The 19,915-nt window shown below is 34.6% G+C and overlaps 2 protein-coding genes across 4 annotated transcripts; both read left to right on the forward strand.

The window, feature by feature from the left end:
- Positions 1 to 7,507: 7,507 nt before the first annotated feature.
- Positions 7,508 to 14,164, forward strand: LOC133290476 (hydroxyproline O-galactosyltransferase HPGT1-like). The gene is made up of 12 exons (XM_061488590.1): positions 7,508 to 7,807; positions 7,911 to 7,974; positions 8,170 to 8,219; positions 8,331 to 8,524; positions 9,156 to 9,219; positions 9,304 to 9,376; positions 9,740 to 9,863; positions 11,588 to 11,675; positions 11,769 to 11,819; positions 12,379 to 12,450; positions 12,543 to 12,655; positions 13,794 to 14,164. Exons 1-12 carry the CDS (start codon positions 7,695 to 7,697, stop codon positions 13,814 to 13,816), a joined length of 1,029 nt encoding a protein of 342 aa, XP_061344574.1. The 5' UTR covers positions 7,508 to 7,694; the 3' UTR covers positions 13,817 to 14,164.
- Positions 14,165 to 16,667: 2,503 nt separating this feature from the next.
- Positions 16,668 to 19,173, forward strand: LOC133289507 (putative glucose-6-phosphate 1-epimerase). Of its 3 annotated transcripts, none has more exons than XM_061487584.1 (8): positions 16,668 to 17,168; positions 17,263 to 17,337; positions 17,443 to 17,499; positions 17,623 to 17,783; positions 18,288 to 18,356; positions 18,525 to 18,627; positions 18,695 to 18,794; positions 18,925 to 19,173. In XM_061487584.1, exons 1-8 carry the CDS (start codon positions 17,058 to 17,060, stop codon positions 19,092 to 19,094), a joined length of 846 nt encoding a protein of 281 aa, XP_061343568.1. In that variant the 5' UTR covers positions 16,668 to 17,057; the 3' UTR covers positions 19,095 to 19,173. The 3 variants fall into 3 exon arrangements, with proteins under 3 accessions (XP_061343568.1, XP_061343495.1, XP_061343625.1); XM_061487511.1 differs by having other exon boundaries at positions 16,671 to 17,168; positions 18,222 to 18,356; XM_061487641.1 differs by having other exon boundaries at positions 17,031 to 17,168; positions 17,664 to 17,783; positions 18,222 to 18,356.
- The last annotated feature ends 742 nt before the right edge of the window (positions 19,174 to 19,915 follow it).

Consider the following 19,915-nt stretch of genomic DNA (forward strand, 5'->3'; position numbering starts at 1 on the left):
GTAGGCTTAGGCTCATGCTCAGGTGCAGACCGAGATAACTCGGATGACAGGACTCAACCATAATAATATGCTATAAATTTTAAAAATATTTTAAAATGATTTATTTAATTTTAAATAATTAACATGTCCAATACAAGAATTATAAATTTTTAAAATCAGAAATAAAAAATTTATTAACTTTAATGCAAAATCACTAAAAAATATTCATAAATAGGTTATGTATATCCTAGGTCCCTAATCATAACCTAGGTCACTAACAATATTCCAAGCCACTAAATATGTCACTAAAGTATTTTTTAAGTCACTATTCATAGTACAAGTCACTAACAATTTCTTAGGTCACTAAATTTTTTCTAAATCACTAAAATTTTTCTAAGTCAATATTATAACATTTCTATTGTTATAATTTAAAATATAGAAAGCAGATATTAACACTTACTTGACTGGTAGAGCTTCGCTACGCAAAACTCAAACAGAAATCTAGAGAGAAGTCAGAAGAAAATATTGGAGGGAAGGTTGAATTGAAAAAGTGAAATTTGGAAATTTATAGAAGGGCAAAGTGGCGCCCAGTTATGCCTCCCACAGACGTGACTTGTTGTGTTTTTCAGGGGCACAACTGAGTGCAATAGATTCGTAAATTGGTTCCAAACTGATATGTTTTAGAATTTTTTTATTAAAATCAAAATATTTTAATTTTTTTGCCTAATGATTTAATATTATATCTCTTTAACACATCCGCTCATGCAAGAGCCCTTTGAGTTTGAAATATGAATATTACACAGATCCATTTTTTTGTTCTACCTTGTGCTGACATAATTTCACTAGAAAGTGGGTGGTGTGATGATCAAACTCGTGACTCCATAGTCATCTTAGCTCTGAAATCATGTAAAGAACTATTTCAACCCAAAAGTTTAAGTTTGTAATCTGTTTGACACCTCTATTTTTTTAGGTAAAAAACTACTTTTAAGTTGAATTTTAAAAAAAAAAAGAACTTCAAGAATAAAGCTAAAAGTTGTTTGATGATTATATAAAATTTTAGCTTAAAAATTCAAATTTAAAATAAGATGATATAACTTTAAAAAAGTTGAGTTTTTGGATTTTAATTTTTTTTCTTCATTATTACAAAAACTCCTTTTTTTGTAAGAGCTTTTTAAAAAACTGTTTGGCTTACCTTTTACTTATAAAGATAAGAGATTTTTAAAAAAAACCCTCCTAAACAGGTACTGAGTGATGCATGGAGCTTTAATTATTTCATATTATATCTCTCTAACAAACGATGATCTAACTTTGGTTCTATGTGCTTTTTTATTTTTTATTTGGAATTATGTAGAATTTATTTTTATGGGTTGTAGTTGGTAGAGACAAAACTCACTTTGGTGATCTTTATGCCATGAAAAAAATTAGTTTTCAGCTGTCGGTTTGGAAATACCTCGAGAAAACTCAAAAATAAAAATAAAAGTAGATGTGACAAAAGTAATTATTAGACTACAGTTTCATCTCCTTATTTTAATTATACATAATAATATTTCACAATGTAATATGTAATATGACATACTTTATAAACTAATTAGAGAGGGTGTGACACAAATTATAATACACCTACCAACAATCAGTTTAAGTGATAATGAATTTGTTCACATTTATGCATACACATATCTCGAGCTTGAGTCAATGATATCAATGAATTCAGTTTCTATCATATTAACAGGTCAAAATAGACTCGAAATATTCTATATATGTTTGATTTGAACATGCATAATCTATTTTTTTTATTTTAGATAGGTTGATTTACTAATTCATCATAAAATAAACTAACATATAATAAAAATAATATTGACATACTTGTCATTTTTGTTCAATTTTAAGTTGAAAAGTATTAGTAACACATTTTTATACACATTTATTATTAGGGAAATTTAATGTGTCTCACTAAATGTCAGTTTGAGATGTTTTTTCTTTTTATAAGCAGAAGTTAGACTAAACATGTTTTTACAAAAGTTCCTATAATAAAAAGAGTTTTTGTATAAGGGCTTGGATGAATAAAGAGTGGTCAGTTGTTATTAAACACCGGTACAGAGAAGGTAATTGCTGTGCGGATTGGTTGGCTAATTTCCTTCTTTTGAATCCAGAAATGGAGGATTTTTGTATTTTCCCTTCCCCGCGCGGATTTATTTATTGTATTTAGCTGATTTGGGTGAATTTGGCCGATCTCGTTGTATTGAGCCTAGTTAGTCTTTTCTTGTGGGGGTTTCTACCCCTTCAGGATACCAAAAAAAAAAAAAGAGTTTTTTTTTTTTATAATAAAGAAAAAAGACAAAAGCCAAAAGCTCCTAGAAGTAGTTTCTTTAAAGTTATATAAACATATTTTTAATTTAAGCCTTTAAGCTAAAAATTCTATATAATCATCAAACAACTTTTAGTTTTATTTTTAAACTTCTTTTTTGTATAAATAGAGAGCAAACTCAGATTATTTATTGAGATGTTTATAAAATTATTACAATAATAAATAATATTAAAAATATGAGAAAAAAGTGTTTCTAATATTTTTTTTTTTTTTTTTGAAAAACAAACAGGAAACAGAAAAACAAAAAAAGAAACTAGGAACACCTCCTAGACCAAACTACTCCTACATAGTCCCTTTCAAGTTTGTCACGACAACCAGAAAGAGGCGAGTCAAACTCTTGTAAAGACCAATCAAAGGAGTAGGCAAAAGAGGCCATCCAATCGGCAACCCCATTCCCTTCCCTATGAATATGGGAAATTCTAACCCTCCAATTCCAATCCAGCATATTCCTTATGCGCAAGACCAAGTTAGAGGCTGGATGATGAGAGCTGCACCCTTCTCTTATGAAAAACTGGGCTACTAAGGAATCATCTTCAAGCCAGACAAAACGGAAACCTTTCCTCCATGCAATCTCAAGCCCAAGGAGACAACCCCAAAGTTCTGCTATTGAATCACCTTAATATTTATTTTTTTAAGTTTAAACAATGTTGCCCGTTTCGTTTTAGCATTGATCTGCATTATTCTCTCTGTATAAATGTTTATGGCCACATAAAATTGAAGTGGAAGAAGATTTGTTGTGTTGATACTTACAACACCCATTGGAATTATGAAAATTCCTTTTAGCTAGTGGTTTTGAGGTGAAGTAATTGTGTTGAAAATTTAGTAAGAAAGGTTTACTGGGTCAGTTCGATCAGAATAGTCAACGAACCAATTAATCAATGAAAAATAAAATAAAAAATATGAATACATTAGACCATATTAAAAAGATTAATAATATATTTATGGTGTCTTATTTAGGATATATATAACAACATTTTCATAAATGTGTGCGTGTGTGTGTGTTTTTTTTAACTTACGAAACAGAAATAATTAAACACAAGGCCGGAGTTCGTTTTTGATGTAGTTACTGCAGATAAGTTATCTGCATTAAGCCTAATAAGACGTCGTTTTGGGACGGAAATTATGGTATTTTTATAAATTTAATTTTTTTCGGGGTTATAATAGTAAATTTCAATACTAAAACAACGTCATTTTGGGAATAAATGCAGATAACTTATCTGCAGGAACTGTAAAAATATTTTTCTGATATATATATATAGGGTTTTATTTTTCTCCTTTCACATCAGAATTTTTTTTTCTCGTTACTAATTAGTGTTTGGATATCTGCTTTTGAAAAAAAAATAGCACAAAAAGCTAAAAACATGGGGCCTATTTGAATATTGTTTTTTAAAAAAATAATTTAATTTTTAGAACAAATAAATAAAAAAATTGTTTGATAAGGTCGTTTTAAAAAATAGTTCTAAAAATTATAATTTTTTTTTTGAATCAAATTTAGAAAATATATCTGATTTTTTTTTTTTGTGATTTAATTTTTAACTTTCAATACAAAAAAATACACATATTTCATTAATTATTCTACAAAATAATTAAAAGAAAACACAGATAAACCCAATGGGTGCAGCTCAGTTGGTAACTTGGCGCTGAGTTAGTGGGTTGGATATGTGTTCGATTCCCGCTGAATTCATTCTTGGGGAGGGGGCTGAACCTTTAGCCATCACTGTTCCCCCGCACTCCGGATTAGTCCCGTAGCCGACTCAAAGAGTCGAAGCTCGTGGGGATACCGGAGGGAGCCAACTCGTCTCAAAGAGATAATTAGGGTTGGGTAACTTCAAAAAAAAAAAAAAAACACAGATAAGAATCAAACAGACCCTTATTTTTATTCTAAGCGAAAATTTCTAACTGTTTTAATAAAAAAAGTCAAAAGTCAAATTTTTTTTTTTTAAATTCAAATTTGTCCTAACCCCTAACTCACCTTGCCGTTGCCACACCCCATCATCATTATCATCGTCATGGTTGCCATCTGCACCACCTCAATAACCCCAACACCAAACAAACTCACCTTTGTCGTCCTTTCTGCTGCCGCTATCACTAGAGGTGAAAATGGGCTGGGCTGGGCCAAATTGTGTCCTAAAAAGCTCAAGCTTACGTCAAAAAAATCAATTTGGCCTGGCCCAAGCGTAATACGAGTCTAACTGTTAGTCTGACTTGACCCGTTTATAAAAAAACAAATGGTCTGGCCTAGTCTGTTAGGGTGTGCATGACAACCATTCTATTTCCGAGCACTGTTTCTGAAAAGAAACAATTCTTTTCTATTTCTGTGCCTTGGAACAGTTTCTGAGAAAAAAAATGTGTTTGATAACATGTTCCATTTTTATTCCGAGAATGAGAATTGTGTTTGATAACACAACAAATAATATAATAAAAAATAATTCTTATTAAATATAAAAAAATTTCGGATCAACTCTTTCCTTTCTATATGGTGTGGTTGTGGTGGTTGTGGCGGCGGCGGCGGCACGGTAGTGGTGGTGGCAGTGACGTGGTGAAGATAGTGGTGGTGGTTGTGACGGCAGTGGCTGCGACGATGGCGGTGATAATGGTGGCAGCGGCGATGGTAGTGGTGGGGATGGTGGTGGTGGAGGTGACGGCAGTGGCAGCGACAATGGTGGTGGGTATGGTGGTTGGTGGCGGCAACAATGGTAGCAGTCACATAGTGGTGGTGGTTGTGAAGGCATCATGGTGGTGGTGGTGGCAGTGGCTGCGGCAGTGGTTGTAGGTGACAATGGTGGTGGTGATGGTGGCGATGGCTTGGTGATGGTAGTGGTGGCGTTGGTGTAATGGTGGCGATGGTGGTGGTGATGACGGTAATGACTGTGACGATGGTGGTGGTGATTGGTGGCGGCGAGGGCGGCGATGGTGGTGAAGACGGTAGTGGTGGTTGGTGACAGTGGTGGTGATGGTAGTGGTGGCGTCGTGGTGGTGGTAGTGATGGCGATGTGGGAGGTGGCACTGGCGTGTGATGGCAATGGTGGCGATGACAGCAATGGTTGCGATGATGGTGGTGGCGGTTGATGGCGGTGATAGTGGTGGTGGCGGTGGCGGCGATGGTAGTTGTGGTGGTGGTGGCATGGTGGTAGTGATGGGTGGAGGTGGTGGTAATAGTGGCGGTGACATCGTGGTGGTGAGGGGTGGTGACGGCGGCACTAGTGGTACGATGGCGGCGGCAACGATGGTGGCGACAGTCGTGTCGGGATTATGGTGATGGTGGTGATGATGGTAGAGGTGGAGAGTGATTGAGAGTGATAAGTGTTTCTCATTTTGAGCCCGGGAACAAAAAAGTAGAAATTTTTTGATTCTTTTTTCTGTTCCCCAGCACAAAAATTAAACCGGTTCATCCCGGGAACAAAAAAATAAACCGATTTTACCAAACGAGTTTCCTATCCATTTCTATTCCCGGGAACAGAAATTAAAAAAGAATTGATTCCGGGAAGGTTGTCATGCGCACCCTTAGCCTGCTAATTTTTAACTTCCAAGCAAAATCATGAATCAACTTTACAAAATACTCAAATTTTGTTGTTAAACCAAAAATCATAATTTCAACGTCCGAACAGAATCATGAATCACAACAAAACTCATACAATCTGCATTTAAGTCAATTTCAAAAGCAAAATGCTCAAACTAAATAATATATATGTCATCAAATCTAACAAATAAATTCATACAATGTAAATTAAAATAACTACATGAATCCAACAAACACATCAAGATGCTTATAGTAAGTATAATATCTCTCAAAAATCTTTTAATTTATTCATATACACAATCTAACATGATGAGATGTTGGTTCCTCCTACATAAGAAAAAAAAGTCAGATTTCTATTAAAATATAATCGAATATAATTAAGTTATAAATAATTGCAACTGATTAAATTTATATCTTTTATTTTTCTTCAAGTCATACTTATTCTATTTTATTTTATCTAAACTAAATAGTACAATATAGGCTGGCCTGTAGGCTTATAGGCCAGGCCTTGTGAAAGTGAGTCTACGGCCTTTTTATTATACAAGCTTTTTAAAAGCCCAAGCCCGGCCTATTTTACAAAATATACTAGGTCAGGTCTGGCCTGACGTAGGCCGAACTGTAGGCCCCTACAGGTCAGCCCGGCCCAATTTCACCCCTAGCTGCCACCACCATCAGTATCACCATATTATGGTCACTTCCACCACTTCACTACCACCCAACCACCACCTATATCATTGTCATTGTCGCTATCTCTGCCCTACCATCACCACCACTACTAGTAATTTCATAAATGAATAGTATTTTTTTAATTTTAGCATACAAATAATATATTTAGTTTTAGCATCCAAATAATATATTTTTTAATTTTAGCATCCAAATAATAATATTAAATATACATTATTTATTATTTACCAAAAAAAGATATACATTATTTATTAAATACACCTCTCTTTTTAGATAAAAAAATAAGTTGTATTATTAAAACTATTCTTTCATTTAATGTTTTTCCTAAAAAAATTACTTAAACAACGGAATCATTATCGTGCTCTTTCTTTCTTTCTTTTTTTGATTAATTTTGTATTTAATTCAAATTTGAAATTCAATATTAATGTAAGTATAAATTAAGGGAAAAATATGCATAATTTTAAAGGATACAAAATTATGTCATTTTGAGTGAGAGAGAGAAATAAATCATGGGAGGAAAAATGAATGAGAAAAGTTTTAAAAGTGTGGATTCTACCTCTTTATGAGAGTGAAAGTATACAACATCTATCGTTTAAATTGACACACATTTTTCTCATAAATTAATACTTTAAAAATACATTGCATTATAACAAATATTCCTATCAAAATTAAAATCCATTTTAAATTATTTAATCATTATAATAGCTTTTCTTGTTTCTGTGCAACAAAACTGTGTTTATTATCCTGCTTCTTCTTCTTTTTCTTTTTTTCCGTTTTGCTTGTATTCTTTTTCCCTCGCTATAGCCTACAGGCACCGTTTTCATTTATATGCATCTGAAAGCGGTTCTTCATCTCAGCTTTCAGATACCTTTGTTTGAAACTTGAAACCGAAAAAGCAGATACATAAACCTTGAAAAAACGGTTATAACGTCGTCTTCATAATTCAAACTCGAAACATCAAGACCCATCAAAACAGCTATAATCGTTTCTTAAACATCGACTTAATCCTCTCTCTTTTCCCCCCAATCCACACTATAATCCACAGCTCCGTAGAACTCTCTATCTTCCCGGATCTGAAAAACAGTGGAATATCAGTCGCCGATAGACACTTGGATGAGAATTTTCTGACACTTTCTCGAAGAAGAAATGCGTAGCCGGGGATCGCAAAGCCGGCTATCTGGTCACACTTTTGGATCTCGAGTTTCAGTTCTCATGTTCGCCATGGTTGCTACCATGGCAACTATTTACGTTGCCGGCCGGTTAGTTATTCTCTTCTCAAATTCTCTTCTTCTTCATAATCTATCATTTGAACTTCAATTTTGGATTACGTTTCGAGTTTTTCTTATGTTGTGTCACGCGCAGGCTATGGCAGGACGCGGAAAGTAGGGTATATTTAATTGAAGAGCTTGAAAAAAGAACTGATCAGGTATGATGTTGGTTTTCTTCATTGAAATAGTCATGTCATACATTGCATATGTGTGATTTGACACAGGTATTTTCTGTTATTGTTAACTGTACATTGCTTCGTTTGTGCGTGAGTGCAATTGCTGTTGTGTTTATTTTTAATTTTTAGCTATCGTCATAGGATATCAATGAGGCAGTATAGTTCATCCGATTTCAGGGTCATTCTGCCGTATCTGTTGATGATACACTGAAAATTATAGCCTGCAGGTAATTTTCTTGTAGTTGTAGCCTAACCTAAGTAATTTTTGGTTGCTGAATTCAAATTTGGCTGAGAATGACCTTTACTCGAGGCAATTGGTAACATTACCTTATTTTCAGGGAACAACAAAAGAAGTTATCCGCCCTAGAGATGGAACTAGCTACAGCTAGACAAGAAGGTTTTGTTCCAAAGCACTTGTCAGGAAATGATGGGAAGCATCCTAAAAAGAAGGTACTTTCAGTTATGGGAGTAATGACAACCTTTGGCCGAAGAAAGAACCGAGATGCAATCCGTAAGGCATGGATGCCAACAGGTAAATTTTTCATTGGTTTGGTTTCCTTTAGCAAGACCACTGCGTTTTAGCCTTCTTATTTTTATTCAGTGGAACGTCTGCTATGTGCACAACGTAGGCTTGAAATTGTAGTTTGGTTTCTGCTTACTGTGATTCTGAGCTACTACTGAATAATAATGATTATCAGGTTTTCCGTTATTTTTTATTTTTTTGCTTTCTTCAGTTTTATCGTTTCCAACATTGTATCTGAATGAAACATGACCAATAACTGGGCTTTGGATTTATTCCTTGTGACGTCACAACTCAGAAGTTTTGACAGCTAGGTGTTGATTACTTCTCAGATTGTTACCTATTTCTGTGGTTTTATAATTTATTTTGGTTTATAAATGTTAACATCATCAGTTATATGTTCAAACAATTACGTTAATAATTCGTTCTTTGAAATTCTCCACAATAATATAATATAGCTTCTGTGTTTTAGTCTTTTAAATTTTTGCTGTAGAATGTAGAAGGCTTATCAGAATCAGAACTCATTGATGCCAAGCCGTTAGGAATTGTCTAGTGGTGAGGGGTTTGGGTAGGTTGTATTAGGTTATGTGTTCAATTCCCACTTGTATCCAAAAAAAGGAACTCATTGATGCCCTAATTGCAGGTACAACTATGAAAAAACTGGCTGATCAGAAAGGCATCATTGTGCGATTTGTAATAGGAAGAAGGTATAGTTTTGGTGGTTCAAATTCAATTTAACAATTGATTGGCTTTTTACTTTTTTAATTCAACTGGCATTTCCTTCTATGCAGTGCAAATCATGGAGACAGTTTGGACAAAGAAATTGAAACAGAAAGCAGTCAGACCAATGACTTCATCATTCTTGTATGTTGACTTTTATACTGATAGTTTCATGTAAAAAATATTTGATGAGAAGTACAGATATAATAACTTTTCCCATGTGAATATGGACTTTGATTGAATGTGCAGGCCTGATACATGCATTAAATATACTTTGCATTGTAAAAAAGTCTTGGTGTCATAGAAATATGGCTTCAAACTTCTTTTTTGGTAAACTCAGAATTTTTTGGCGTTTTTGACTTGTTGCGTTTTGGCCAACGTTTGTTCTTACCCCTTCTCTCTGGACTATTGAGCTTGATGTGGTGATGGACTCCTGGTTGATATTTGGATGCATGGCTTTAAGTTGTATACATATAATTTAATATAAGCAAATTATTTACTCTGCAGGATAATCATGTCGAGGCACCTGAAGAGAAAGCAAAAAAGATAAAATCATTCTTCGTTTATGCAGTTGATAACTGGGATGCTGAATTTTATGCTAAGGTCAATGATGATGTCTACGTTAATCTTGGTATGTGGTCCTTAATTCTGTCTGGAGATGAAAAATATAATGCTTCTCTAGTGATAGACACACACACACAAGGTTTATTTCTGCAAGCCAAAAAGTTTGTTAGAATTAGAAGAAATCATATGTAATGTTCCACAGTTTGCCGTATAACTTCAGAGGGATTGAAGAACATACCAATCACGAAAAACAAACAAGGGAAATTATTGGTACTGGCAGGGTAATATGCTGATGAGCTGGAGTTTCTTGACATACCCCTCCTCAAAAGTTACATAAAAATTTATTGAATTCCCAGAAAATTGTTAAGTTCAGAAGTGATGGCATTGATCAACTGCCAATTGGATTAAGTGGTGATAAGATTAGCTGTGGTAGGACTTGAAACTTAAAAAAAGAGTCCTTTGCTTTCTGAATTCAAATGCCATGAGTACTTTTCCAGTTCTAGTGGTTGATTCAGTGGACTATTAAGATTTGTTATACAACATTGTCATTGTTCACATGCAGCTTTAGATGGACCATTTTCTCCGAAAGATTCTTACGAGTGTTTCAGAATCTAGAAAGTGACACCACTTGTAGGATAAAATTATATCTGACTTTGAGGTACTCACGGGGACAGGAGGTAAAAGAGAAGATTGAGTAGTTTAACAGATTACATTTCTGGTTGTTTAATTGATAAACTGTTTTAATACCAACAGTGCTGCTTTTGAAATGAGGTGCCTTTCCAAATCAAGGAGGATGCAGAGATCTCTTGTTTTATAGCTGAACTAGATTGAATTTGTCAACTTAGATGTCTTGCATTCAGCACTTATCATTGGACTAAAAGATATAGCTGCCAGCCAAGGCATAACTTTTTCTCCTTAAGTTTAACCCATAAAAGCAAAAAATCTCAAATATCCTTGATCATGAGACATATAATTATCATTGTAAATAAGAACCAGAATACCTACAATAGTGATTAATATTGTCATAATAGAAGTAAGTGAATCAATGAAGTATCCAAACTCTAAAGAAAGATCGGCATTTATAGTCCAAGACCATACATATTGATATATAAAACTTTCATGGATTTGATGAATAGACAGGTCAATAGAGTAAATCATAACTATAGTTAGCAATAAAATACTAGGAAAGGCCCACTTACGGCGAAGATATTTTGTTGCCACAGGAAACAGCAGAAGTCCAGCCCTTATTAAGCACCACATCAATCCCACACCTCACACCTACCTCCTTAGTTCTTTTTCCTTCTTGAGGAACCAAAGATGTGATCTTAGCTTTTATACCATTTGTTGGATCAAGTTCTTTCCCGGCTTCAAGTTATAAATAATAGCCTGAGTACAGAATTTTTTGTCTAAGTTTACCTGCCCAAAAACCACATCGATCTTACTCTGATTCAACCCTCGGTCCTTGCCGATGCAGGCTGGTGGCCCACGTGGCCAGCAAGATGACAACGGAAAATCCACCGTCATAAACACTGTTGACCCAGAGTTTCTTCTAATTTCAGTCAGGTGTTTAGAGGTGACTGGAAAAATGAAATCTATACTCTTGTGATCCAACTGGCTAAATGACGTTTAGATGAACCAATTTCAGAAGTATTTTAATTTGCAATGAAGGTTATGGTGTATAGGCTTTACTTGTAATTTTCTGAACATTATTTTGTTTGCTTCTGTAATGTTTACTGGAACTTGATGGTTCTTTGCTGTATCACTGGTTGTATGACTTAATTTCTTCTACAGATGCCCTTGGAGGAGTACTAACTTCTCATTTGGATAAGCCCCGTGTTTATATTGGTTGTATGAAATCAGGCGAAGTTTTCTCTGAACCGTGAGTCTTATCAAAATGTTTCATTGGGCTATAAGAATAGTTTATTATGGTATTAGAATTCTTCTTTTTTCTCATTTTGTCTGAATCTTGCAGGACACATAAATGGTATGAGCCCGACTGGTGGAAATTTGGCGATGGAAAATCGTGAGTAATACAGACTTAATTGTTCATTTTATTTTTGTGATGGTAGAATATTGATACCAAAGCTAAGATTCTCCTTTCTAGGATATTACCTGAGATATTGCTTGATTTGAGAAAAATTTCTAATTTGTTTTTAATTTAGCACAAGTTTGTATGATGCTATCACTTTTAAAGCCATTTTTCAGAAAAATTTACCCAATTTACAGATACCTTATCAAAAGATGTTTCATTCCCATGATATGAATTTCTTGATGAGCTTATACAACCGTAGAATTTTAACCAATGATGATAATTGAACCGGTCTGTGGAAGGCTTGGGTATAAATATTGCTGTATAAAAGCTAAGGAATGAAAATTTCCACTGATGATGATGTACATAAGTATCAAACAACACTTCAATGTCATTTGCCCCTTATAAATTGGATTATTTTTTATTTTGTTTTCATGAATATAAAATTACTTTGTCTAAATCATGGTGCTAGATCCAGAAATTGTTTCTCGCTCCCTCTCTCTCTTCCTGGTCTTGCTTTGTTGACATTGATATTCATGCTTGTTTGGTATAGATACTTTCGACATGCTTCGGACGAGGTCTATGTCATTTCAAAAGCATTGGCTCAGTTTATTTCAATAAACAGGTATGGTTTTCCTTTTCTTTTACTGGTGTGTTAAAAATGGTTGTAATAATTATATCAGAATGCCGTATCCAAATGAAATGTTTGCTTTGCAGATTTATTCTTCGTACATATGCACATGATGACGTAAGCACTGGATCATGGTTTATTGGGATTGATGTGATGCACATTGATGAAAGGAAGTTTTGCTGCACCTCCTGGGACTCAGGTCTCTTTCTTTCTACCCTTTCTGTCACATATTCATGCTTGCAATTTATATGGTTTGGAGTTAGGACCTTATCCATTCAACAATTATGGTTTGTGATTAGAGGTGAACACCAATGTCTAGCGTGGAAGCTAGTAATTATATTTACGGAGCTAATTGAAGAGATAACTGGCAATGGAAGGTCCAGTACCTCAAGCCAAGGTCCAATGGTAACACTGATAAGGGCTGAGTGTGTGAATTTTGGGAATTGTGAGAGCTCTAGGGCATAAAAGTGTTGTAGAATGCGATGAATGTGAAGTGTCCTCCCCATGGGTACTGTTCACATATTTATGCAGACCCTAAGAGCGGTTATGTGATGTTAGTGGCCCTAGAACAGTTACTCCCAGATGGTGATCATGGGTGCCAGAATAAGGGAGAAGATCGTGGATAGACACACGACCTGAGCTGACAGGCTGGAGCCCTGGCTAGTAAAGTTCTCTCTAAGCAGGAAGCCTTATCTAGCCTTAGGCTCTTCTAACGGGATCAGGGGTCATACCCGGAATAGTTTGGCTTATGAATAATCATATCAATATTACACACATTGGCCAAGTTGAGCTGTAAACAGAAATAACCCCTAGATTATCACTTTTTTTCTTTTTTTTGGGAATCATTACAGTGCTATGACGTGTAAAACACAACTGACCAACTACTTAAGCCATTACTCGTGGGTTAATGGTGGGCGATCTAGGTAGTTTGCAGGAGGTATTAGACTCATAGGTTTAAACCTCTGTTATTATTGTACCTAAAAAAACTAGAACTACTTAAATCAAAGTTTTAGTTGGTTTTATTGAGGTTAAATAGCACTGCCACTGCAATTGGACATTTAAATAAGATAATTTGTAATAAATTCAGATTAAAGAAGATAAGGCTAACAAGATCGTAATTAAACAAATCATATTGAATGTGTATTATCTTTACTGTTATGAGGTAATATTAATCTTGATTAGGCTTTATATTGGTTAACTGATGATTCGGCTGGATTGGGTCAAAGTATTACGAATAGAGTATCAATTTTCTTTCGCTTTCTTAGCAAAGAAGATTTAGAATACACGCGCACAAAAAAGGTGATGGATTTAGCAATTTCCATGGTTCCATCTTTCAGGGGCAATATGTGCAGCAGTATGACGACTTGCCACTGACATTTTGAGTGACATAGGAAGGATGTATAGCAAACAGAATCCTGTTACTTCGTTCGTCATCATTTTTGCTTCAGGTGATTTTCCATTCTGATAATTTTCAACCAGAAGTTGATTCTGCCACTTGAAGGCGGGGAGCTGGCTGTTAGGAGCTCTGTGACAATAAATTCTTACAAACATGCTCCTCAGGATTGTTCAAAGTTATTGAGAAATGGGCATCATGCTTGTTTGATTTTGAGAAACTGATTCTTCTCCATTTAATTATGTAATATAAATAGCTTCGCCTATCATTTTTACTCCATGGGATAAATGAAATATATTCTTATGGTAATTTTATTAAAGAAAACATTTTTATTATCGGAGTTTTGATGTCCATGTTGAATTCACTCATGATTGTAGGTTGGTCATTCTTAGATTCGAAATGGCAATCTATGCTGCATAAAGTACGATGCATTCATGCCCCTTTTGCTTAGTTCAATTTTTTATTTGAATCGCACGGAACATTTCAATTAAAAGCACTGACACGTTCCTCTACATAGTTATTTTATATATTTTCAAGAAAATTTAAGAAATAGATTATTTTATTTTATTCTTATATGATATATGGCTTTAGGTATTAATTGAGCAATGATATTAGCGAACTTGTTTAACGCTTTATATACATGCAATATTACTTCATGAAAATTCAGTTACATCTATCACTTTTTATATACATTTTTAATATTAAAAAAATAGGTGTAAAATTTCGAAACCCACCGGCTGGATGCATATTCTGCAGCAAGATGTAACTGGAGTAGCGACCCCTAGGTTATGCGTTAGTTGTTTTTATGTTCATTTTCTGTTTTTAAAAATATTAAAAATAAAAAAACCGACACCCAGTTCAGCCACATTTTAGTTACATGCGAGTATCATTTCTCATACTATTTTCCTTCTTCCCTGTTCTGTGGCAAATGTTATGGGTGGAGTGGGTTTCGATTACTCTCTTCAACTACCTTGTTGCCTGCATTACATCCAAACGGGATTTTTTTAGCTGAAGCATTTTACGGATATTTGGTGGGCTTATTCCTTGCCTTTGATTATGGAAAGGAATATGTTTTCGCGATTTGAAGTATTTGTTAAAGTAGGAAATAATTATTATTTAACGAGATTTATTATTCTTATCTTAAGGGGGCGTTTGGTACCGGAGAAATTTTTAAATATGATTTTTGTATTCAGTTTACGATAATATCTGAAAATTTAAAATTTAAAAAAATTCACTTTCCCGAAAATCCCTCAAAATCTCGCGTACCAAACACCCCCTAATAAAATTTATGTCCTGTACACAAATTCAATATGGGTTCATTTTACTTTTTCTCTCTATCATACACACATAATACTTATCTCTGCTACGGATTTTGGTATGAGAGGTTCTTCGTAAATTCTCATGACAAACTTTTTTTTCCCGGTACATCAACTGGAAGTATTCTGGTTAATGATAAGTTGTTAGACGCAACTTCTGGGAATTTCCTTTAAAAGCTATTTTAGAGGACACTTCCTTTACGTATCTGACGGACAGTTCTTCTTACACTCCAGGGCGAGAAATAAAAAAATTTCAAAAGTTAATCTCCAGTTTCTAATTGAAACCAACTTGGCGTCAAGGATATAAATTCTATTATGAGGTCTGAACCTCAATTTTGCTTCTAATATTATCAAATATTATAAAAGTAAGCAAACATCTTAAATTTCAAAGTGATATTATATTTTAGTTAGAATAATTAACAATACATCATTTTTCTCTAAAATGGCCGGCGCTGCTGGACTATCTGCACTCTCAAATTTCTGGTTTATGATTTGTTAATGGGTCTTGCTGCGAGCAATCATATTCATAAGTTGATTTGTTTATTTTTTTTTGTATATCCTTTACTCATTTTTCTTTTCCGAATATTCATTCACGTTGACCAAGCAAAGTACACCGACAATTCTCAAAAGGATAAGGTATTCCATTTTCCCTTTAGCTTTTTTCTTTCAAACTCTCACGCCCACTTTATGATGAGTACAAGTTTCCAACTTTCATCTCTTTTCGTGTGTAATGTAATTTTCACAAACTGAAAAATGAATTCATTTCGTCTTTAGATCCAACAAAACCAAGGTTCCTGTCGCTATCCCATGTTTTGCCCTTTTTATTGTATGACAGTTTGCGAATTATCTTTCTTTTTTTTTTGGATAAAAGATTGCGAATTATCTATTCTCCCTCTCAGCATTAAGATCTGACTTGCATGTTCCACAATCCACCAACTTTCCCTCGTACTACACGGCAACTCATTTTAAGGTTTGAACAAGGCTCAGTCTAATCTCTTTGGGGGGTTTGAGAGGGCATAGTCTGATTTGTCACGTAAGTGGGTCGGTCGTTAATTCTGGTATTGCAGAATCATATCTTCCTATTAGAGTCCACAGCAGACGTTGAAATTTGAAAACCCTTCAACGAAGTTCAACTTCAACACATCTATATAGACCATACTGCCCTTGCTTCGTTGAGTTTTTAACCAATAATCTTTTCGCTTATAAAATGTTTGTAAGCCTAATAATATCATAGATTTGGTCCGAGGATTATGTTTATGAACCCTTAAAAATATGACCTTTTCCATTTCATTAATTCTTCAAAACCCGTCCTTTATTAAACATGACAAGGGGCATGCTATTGCTAACCCCCAACTCCAAAAAAGTATTGACTTTCCACCCTGGCGTTTTCCCCTTTATATGTCGGGTTTCAGTTTTTGTTTCTCTGTGATAACTGAACTATAATTAAGGATAGCGGTTTGGAACTGGTGGTGCCGAAAATTTATTACTCGTTTCTATCTTTTGTTTTGGATTGGTATTACTTGAATGGGATTTGGTTACACCCCTTCTTCTCCTGTATAAAAGATGGTCTTGTTTATTTGAAAGAAAGAAGGCAAGCGATTGGACAAAATCCTGACAACAATTACAATCCTTCTTTCTGGACCTTTGTTTAAGGTAGTTGGAGGAAGTTGATGTTTTGGGTTAATCTTCACGGAAAAACTTGGTTTGTTGTCATAGGAAGCCCATGATATTTCAACTGCTTCCGTGACTGCTGAACCAATTCTGTCACGTCAAAGTTGGTTTTCTTAACGTCCGTGAAATCAGTTTTGATATCCATAACTTAGAAAGCGAGGGACAGCCAAAGATACCGTTTGTTGTTTCTTGAATTGATATCCTCAGTGTGGATTTTGGAGATGAATAATTCTGGTGCAGAAAGTGATAACCGAGCAGCTATTGAAGTTACCAAGGACAGGAATGGAATAGACCAAGTCGTTCTTCGAAACTTTAGAGGAGCTTCAGCAAGGGTCAGATTATTTTAACTCTTTTCCTCATCCTACCCCTTTGATTGAGAGCAAAATTCCTAGTTTCTTGATGCTAACATGCATGACACCTCTCCAGGTTAGCTTGCATGGTGGACAAGTTCTTTCGTGGAAAACAGAACGTGGTGAGGAGTTATTGTTCACTAGTAATAAGGTAAATGAGGTTTTTTTTTTGTCTCTTATTTCTTAACAATTATTAATTAATCTTGAATTGAGTTTGTAAAATTTTTGTTTATGACATTTCTTTCTATCCATTCAGGCAGTCTTTAATCCTCCCAAACCAGTACGAGGAGGAATTCCAATCTGTTTTCCCCAGGTATAATTTTTATTTTATTTTATTTAATACTATCTAATACTAAGTTACATATATATATATATATATATATATATATATATATATGTGGATAGATAACAAGTGGGGTTCTCGTAATTTTTCCAGTTTGGAAACCGTGGATCACTAGAGCAACATGGATTTGCCAGGAACAAGATATGGGTCATTGATCAAAATCCTCCACCACTTTCCAGTGATTCCAATGGAAAAGTCTATATTGACTTGTTGCTCAAACCATCCGAAGATGATATGAAGATATGGGCTCATAGGTACGGGCTTAATTAGCATTTAATCCTCTATTGTTTACTAACATCAGAACCAGCATTTTACTTCTGAATTTAGGGGGCTGAGAATAACTGAGATCAATTGGGAGTATATATAACTATAAAAGGACAAAGTGTTTGAAAACCCGTTCTGTTTTGGTCCCAATCTCTATATGTGAATTACATCTAAAGACAAATGAATTGTTGCTATGAATGTACAAACCCCCAAAGCATGTAGATAGCTCAGTTCCTGACATGCCTGGCCTACAAAAGCAAACCATAGGCCAAAGAAAAAAATTATAATCTCTTCACATTGCATCTAACCTTGTAACGTATTGTCTTCAACTTCATGAATATAGCACATATATATATATATATATCTCATGCTTCTTGAAATTGCTGAACGATAACATTCTATATACTGTTCTAAATTATTGTATTCAGCTTCGAGTTTCGCCTAAGGATCTCTTTGGCAGCAGATGGCAATCTAACTATGATATCTCGCATCAGGAATATCAATAGCAAGCCTTTCAGTTTCTCCTTTGCGTATCATACTTATTTCTCCATCTCTGACATCAGGTCCGTATGCTATGCCAACAGTTGCAAGAAAACATGGACTTTTGTTTCAAGGAATCAGTCTGTTCACCTAAAAGACTAAATTTTTCATGAATATGACCTCATGGTAATATTTAAATTTTAATGGGTTGCTATATTTGACTAAGCATAACCCTTGTTGGTTATTGACAGTGAAGTGAGGGTAGAAGGGTTGGAAACTCTTGACTACCTCGACAACCTATGCCAGAAGGAACGTTTCACAGAACAAGGAGATGCTTTGACATTTGAATCAGAGGTGACGCCACCGATGATGTTTTCATTTAAGTTCAATTTGCTAAGATCTTATTTTCCCCATGTTTTAGGTGGATCGGGTCTATCTTGATTCTTGCAATGTGGTGGCTGTTCTAGATCATGAAAGGAAGCGAACATTTGTGATACGAAAGGAAGGACTTCCGGATGTTGGTAAGGTTCTTGTATAGGAAACACTTGCACACCAAAATCAAACACCATTTGTAGGCTTCTGTTATTTCGTTACACAAAACAACATAACACTAAAACTAAACATCCATATCAACTTTGGTATATTGCATAGTTGTTTGGAATCCTTGGGAGAAAAAATCCAAGTCGGTGGTGGATTTAGGGGATGAAGAGTACAAGCAGATGCTCTGCGTTGATGGTGCAGCAATTGAAAAACCAATCACCTTGAAGCCAGGTGAAGAATGGACAGGTCGCTTAGAACTCTCTGTTGTCCCTTCTACTTGATTTGAAGTGACTATTTGTATGAATACTGAAAGCAAATACTAACAAAAATAAACCACCAAGCATTGTTTTTTGGGTTTTCTATTGGTCATGTTACATACCTAAAAAAATGTTCCTACACACATATTCAAGAGGAGAGAAAAAGTGGAACGAGAAAAAAGAAAAAAAATCATGTGAACCTACCTCTTAAATATATGTGCAGGAACATTTCTTTAAGTCACGTAGACAAATATAAAAATATGAAAACCTTGTTTTTTTTTTAGCAAGTATTAGTTATCTGTGAAAATCTTGTAACCTTAAAGTCATAAGCATGTAAATAAGAGAGGGGACCTCAAATCAAAGTTGGTTCACTGTGGATTGAAATATTCCCAAAAAAACGCATGTTATATAACTTAAATAGAGATGCATATGTTCAAATCAATCCCTTTTCTAATGTATATGTGTAAGTGATGCACATGAAATTGTTGCAATTTGCCCGGAATTGGACCCTTCTGAAACGCTGCCCAAAGTTGAAATTAGGAGGTTTAGCGAAATTATTACAAGGTGATTAGTTTAAGAATATATTTTTTGTTCTTTAATTTTTATTTATTAACGAGTACAAAAATTCCATTTTGTTTCGTGGTTTTATAGACTTGCACATATTTTTAAAGATTTGTACAAGAAATGGTCATTTCCGAATCGTGTGCCGAAGCAAGGTGTTCCTTTTTTTTCAGGGGAGCTAGGAAGGGAAGAGAATTTTTTGTTTTTATCATTTCGTGTATAAATCTTTAAAAACAAAAAACAAAATAAAAAATGTGATGTTTTTATGATTATCAGTGAAAAGA

Source organism: Gastrolobium bilobum, unplaced genomic scaffold (genome assembly GCF_033153095.1).
Source record: "Gastrolobium bilobum isolate Gb01-03AN ecotype WA unplaced genomic scaffold, APGP_CSIRO_Gbil_v1 utg45102, whole genome shotgun sequence".
In the NCBI taxonomy this organism is placed as follows: domain Eukaryota; kingdom Viridiplantae; phylum Streptophyta; class Magnoliopsida; order Fabales; family Fabaceae; genus Gastrolobium; species Gastrolobium bilobum.

Bases quoted from the DNA above. Each gene is read 5' to 3' on its own strand.
- LOC133289507 (XM_061487511.1), top strand. From the start codon at position 17,058: ATGAATAATTCTGGTGCAGAAAGTGATAACCGAGCAGCTATTGAAGTT. The intron at 17,500-17,622 runs GTATAATTTTTA...TAATTTTTCCAG, and splicing joins TTCCAATCTGTTTTCCCCAG to TTTGGAAACCGTGGATCACT. The intron at 18,628-18,694 runs GTGACGCCACCG...CCCATGTTTTAG, and splicing joins CTTTGACATTTGAATCAGAG to GTGGATCGGGTCTATCTTGA.
- LOC133290476 (XM_061488590.1), top strand. From the start codon at position 7,695: ATGCGTAGCCGGGGATCGCAAAGCCGGCTATCTGGTCACACTTTTGGA. The intron at 7,808-7,910 runs GTTAGTTATTCT...TGTCACGCGCAG, and splicing joins ACTATTTACGTTGCCGGCCG to GCTATGGCAGGACGCGGAAA. The intron at 12,451-12,542 runs GTATGGTTTTCC...TTTGCTTTGCAG, and splicing joins CAGTTTATTTCAATAAACAG to ATTTATTCTTCGTACATATG.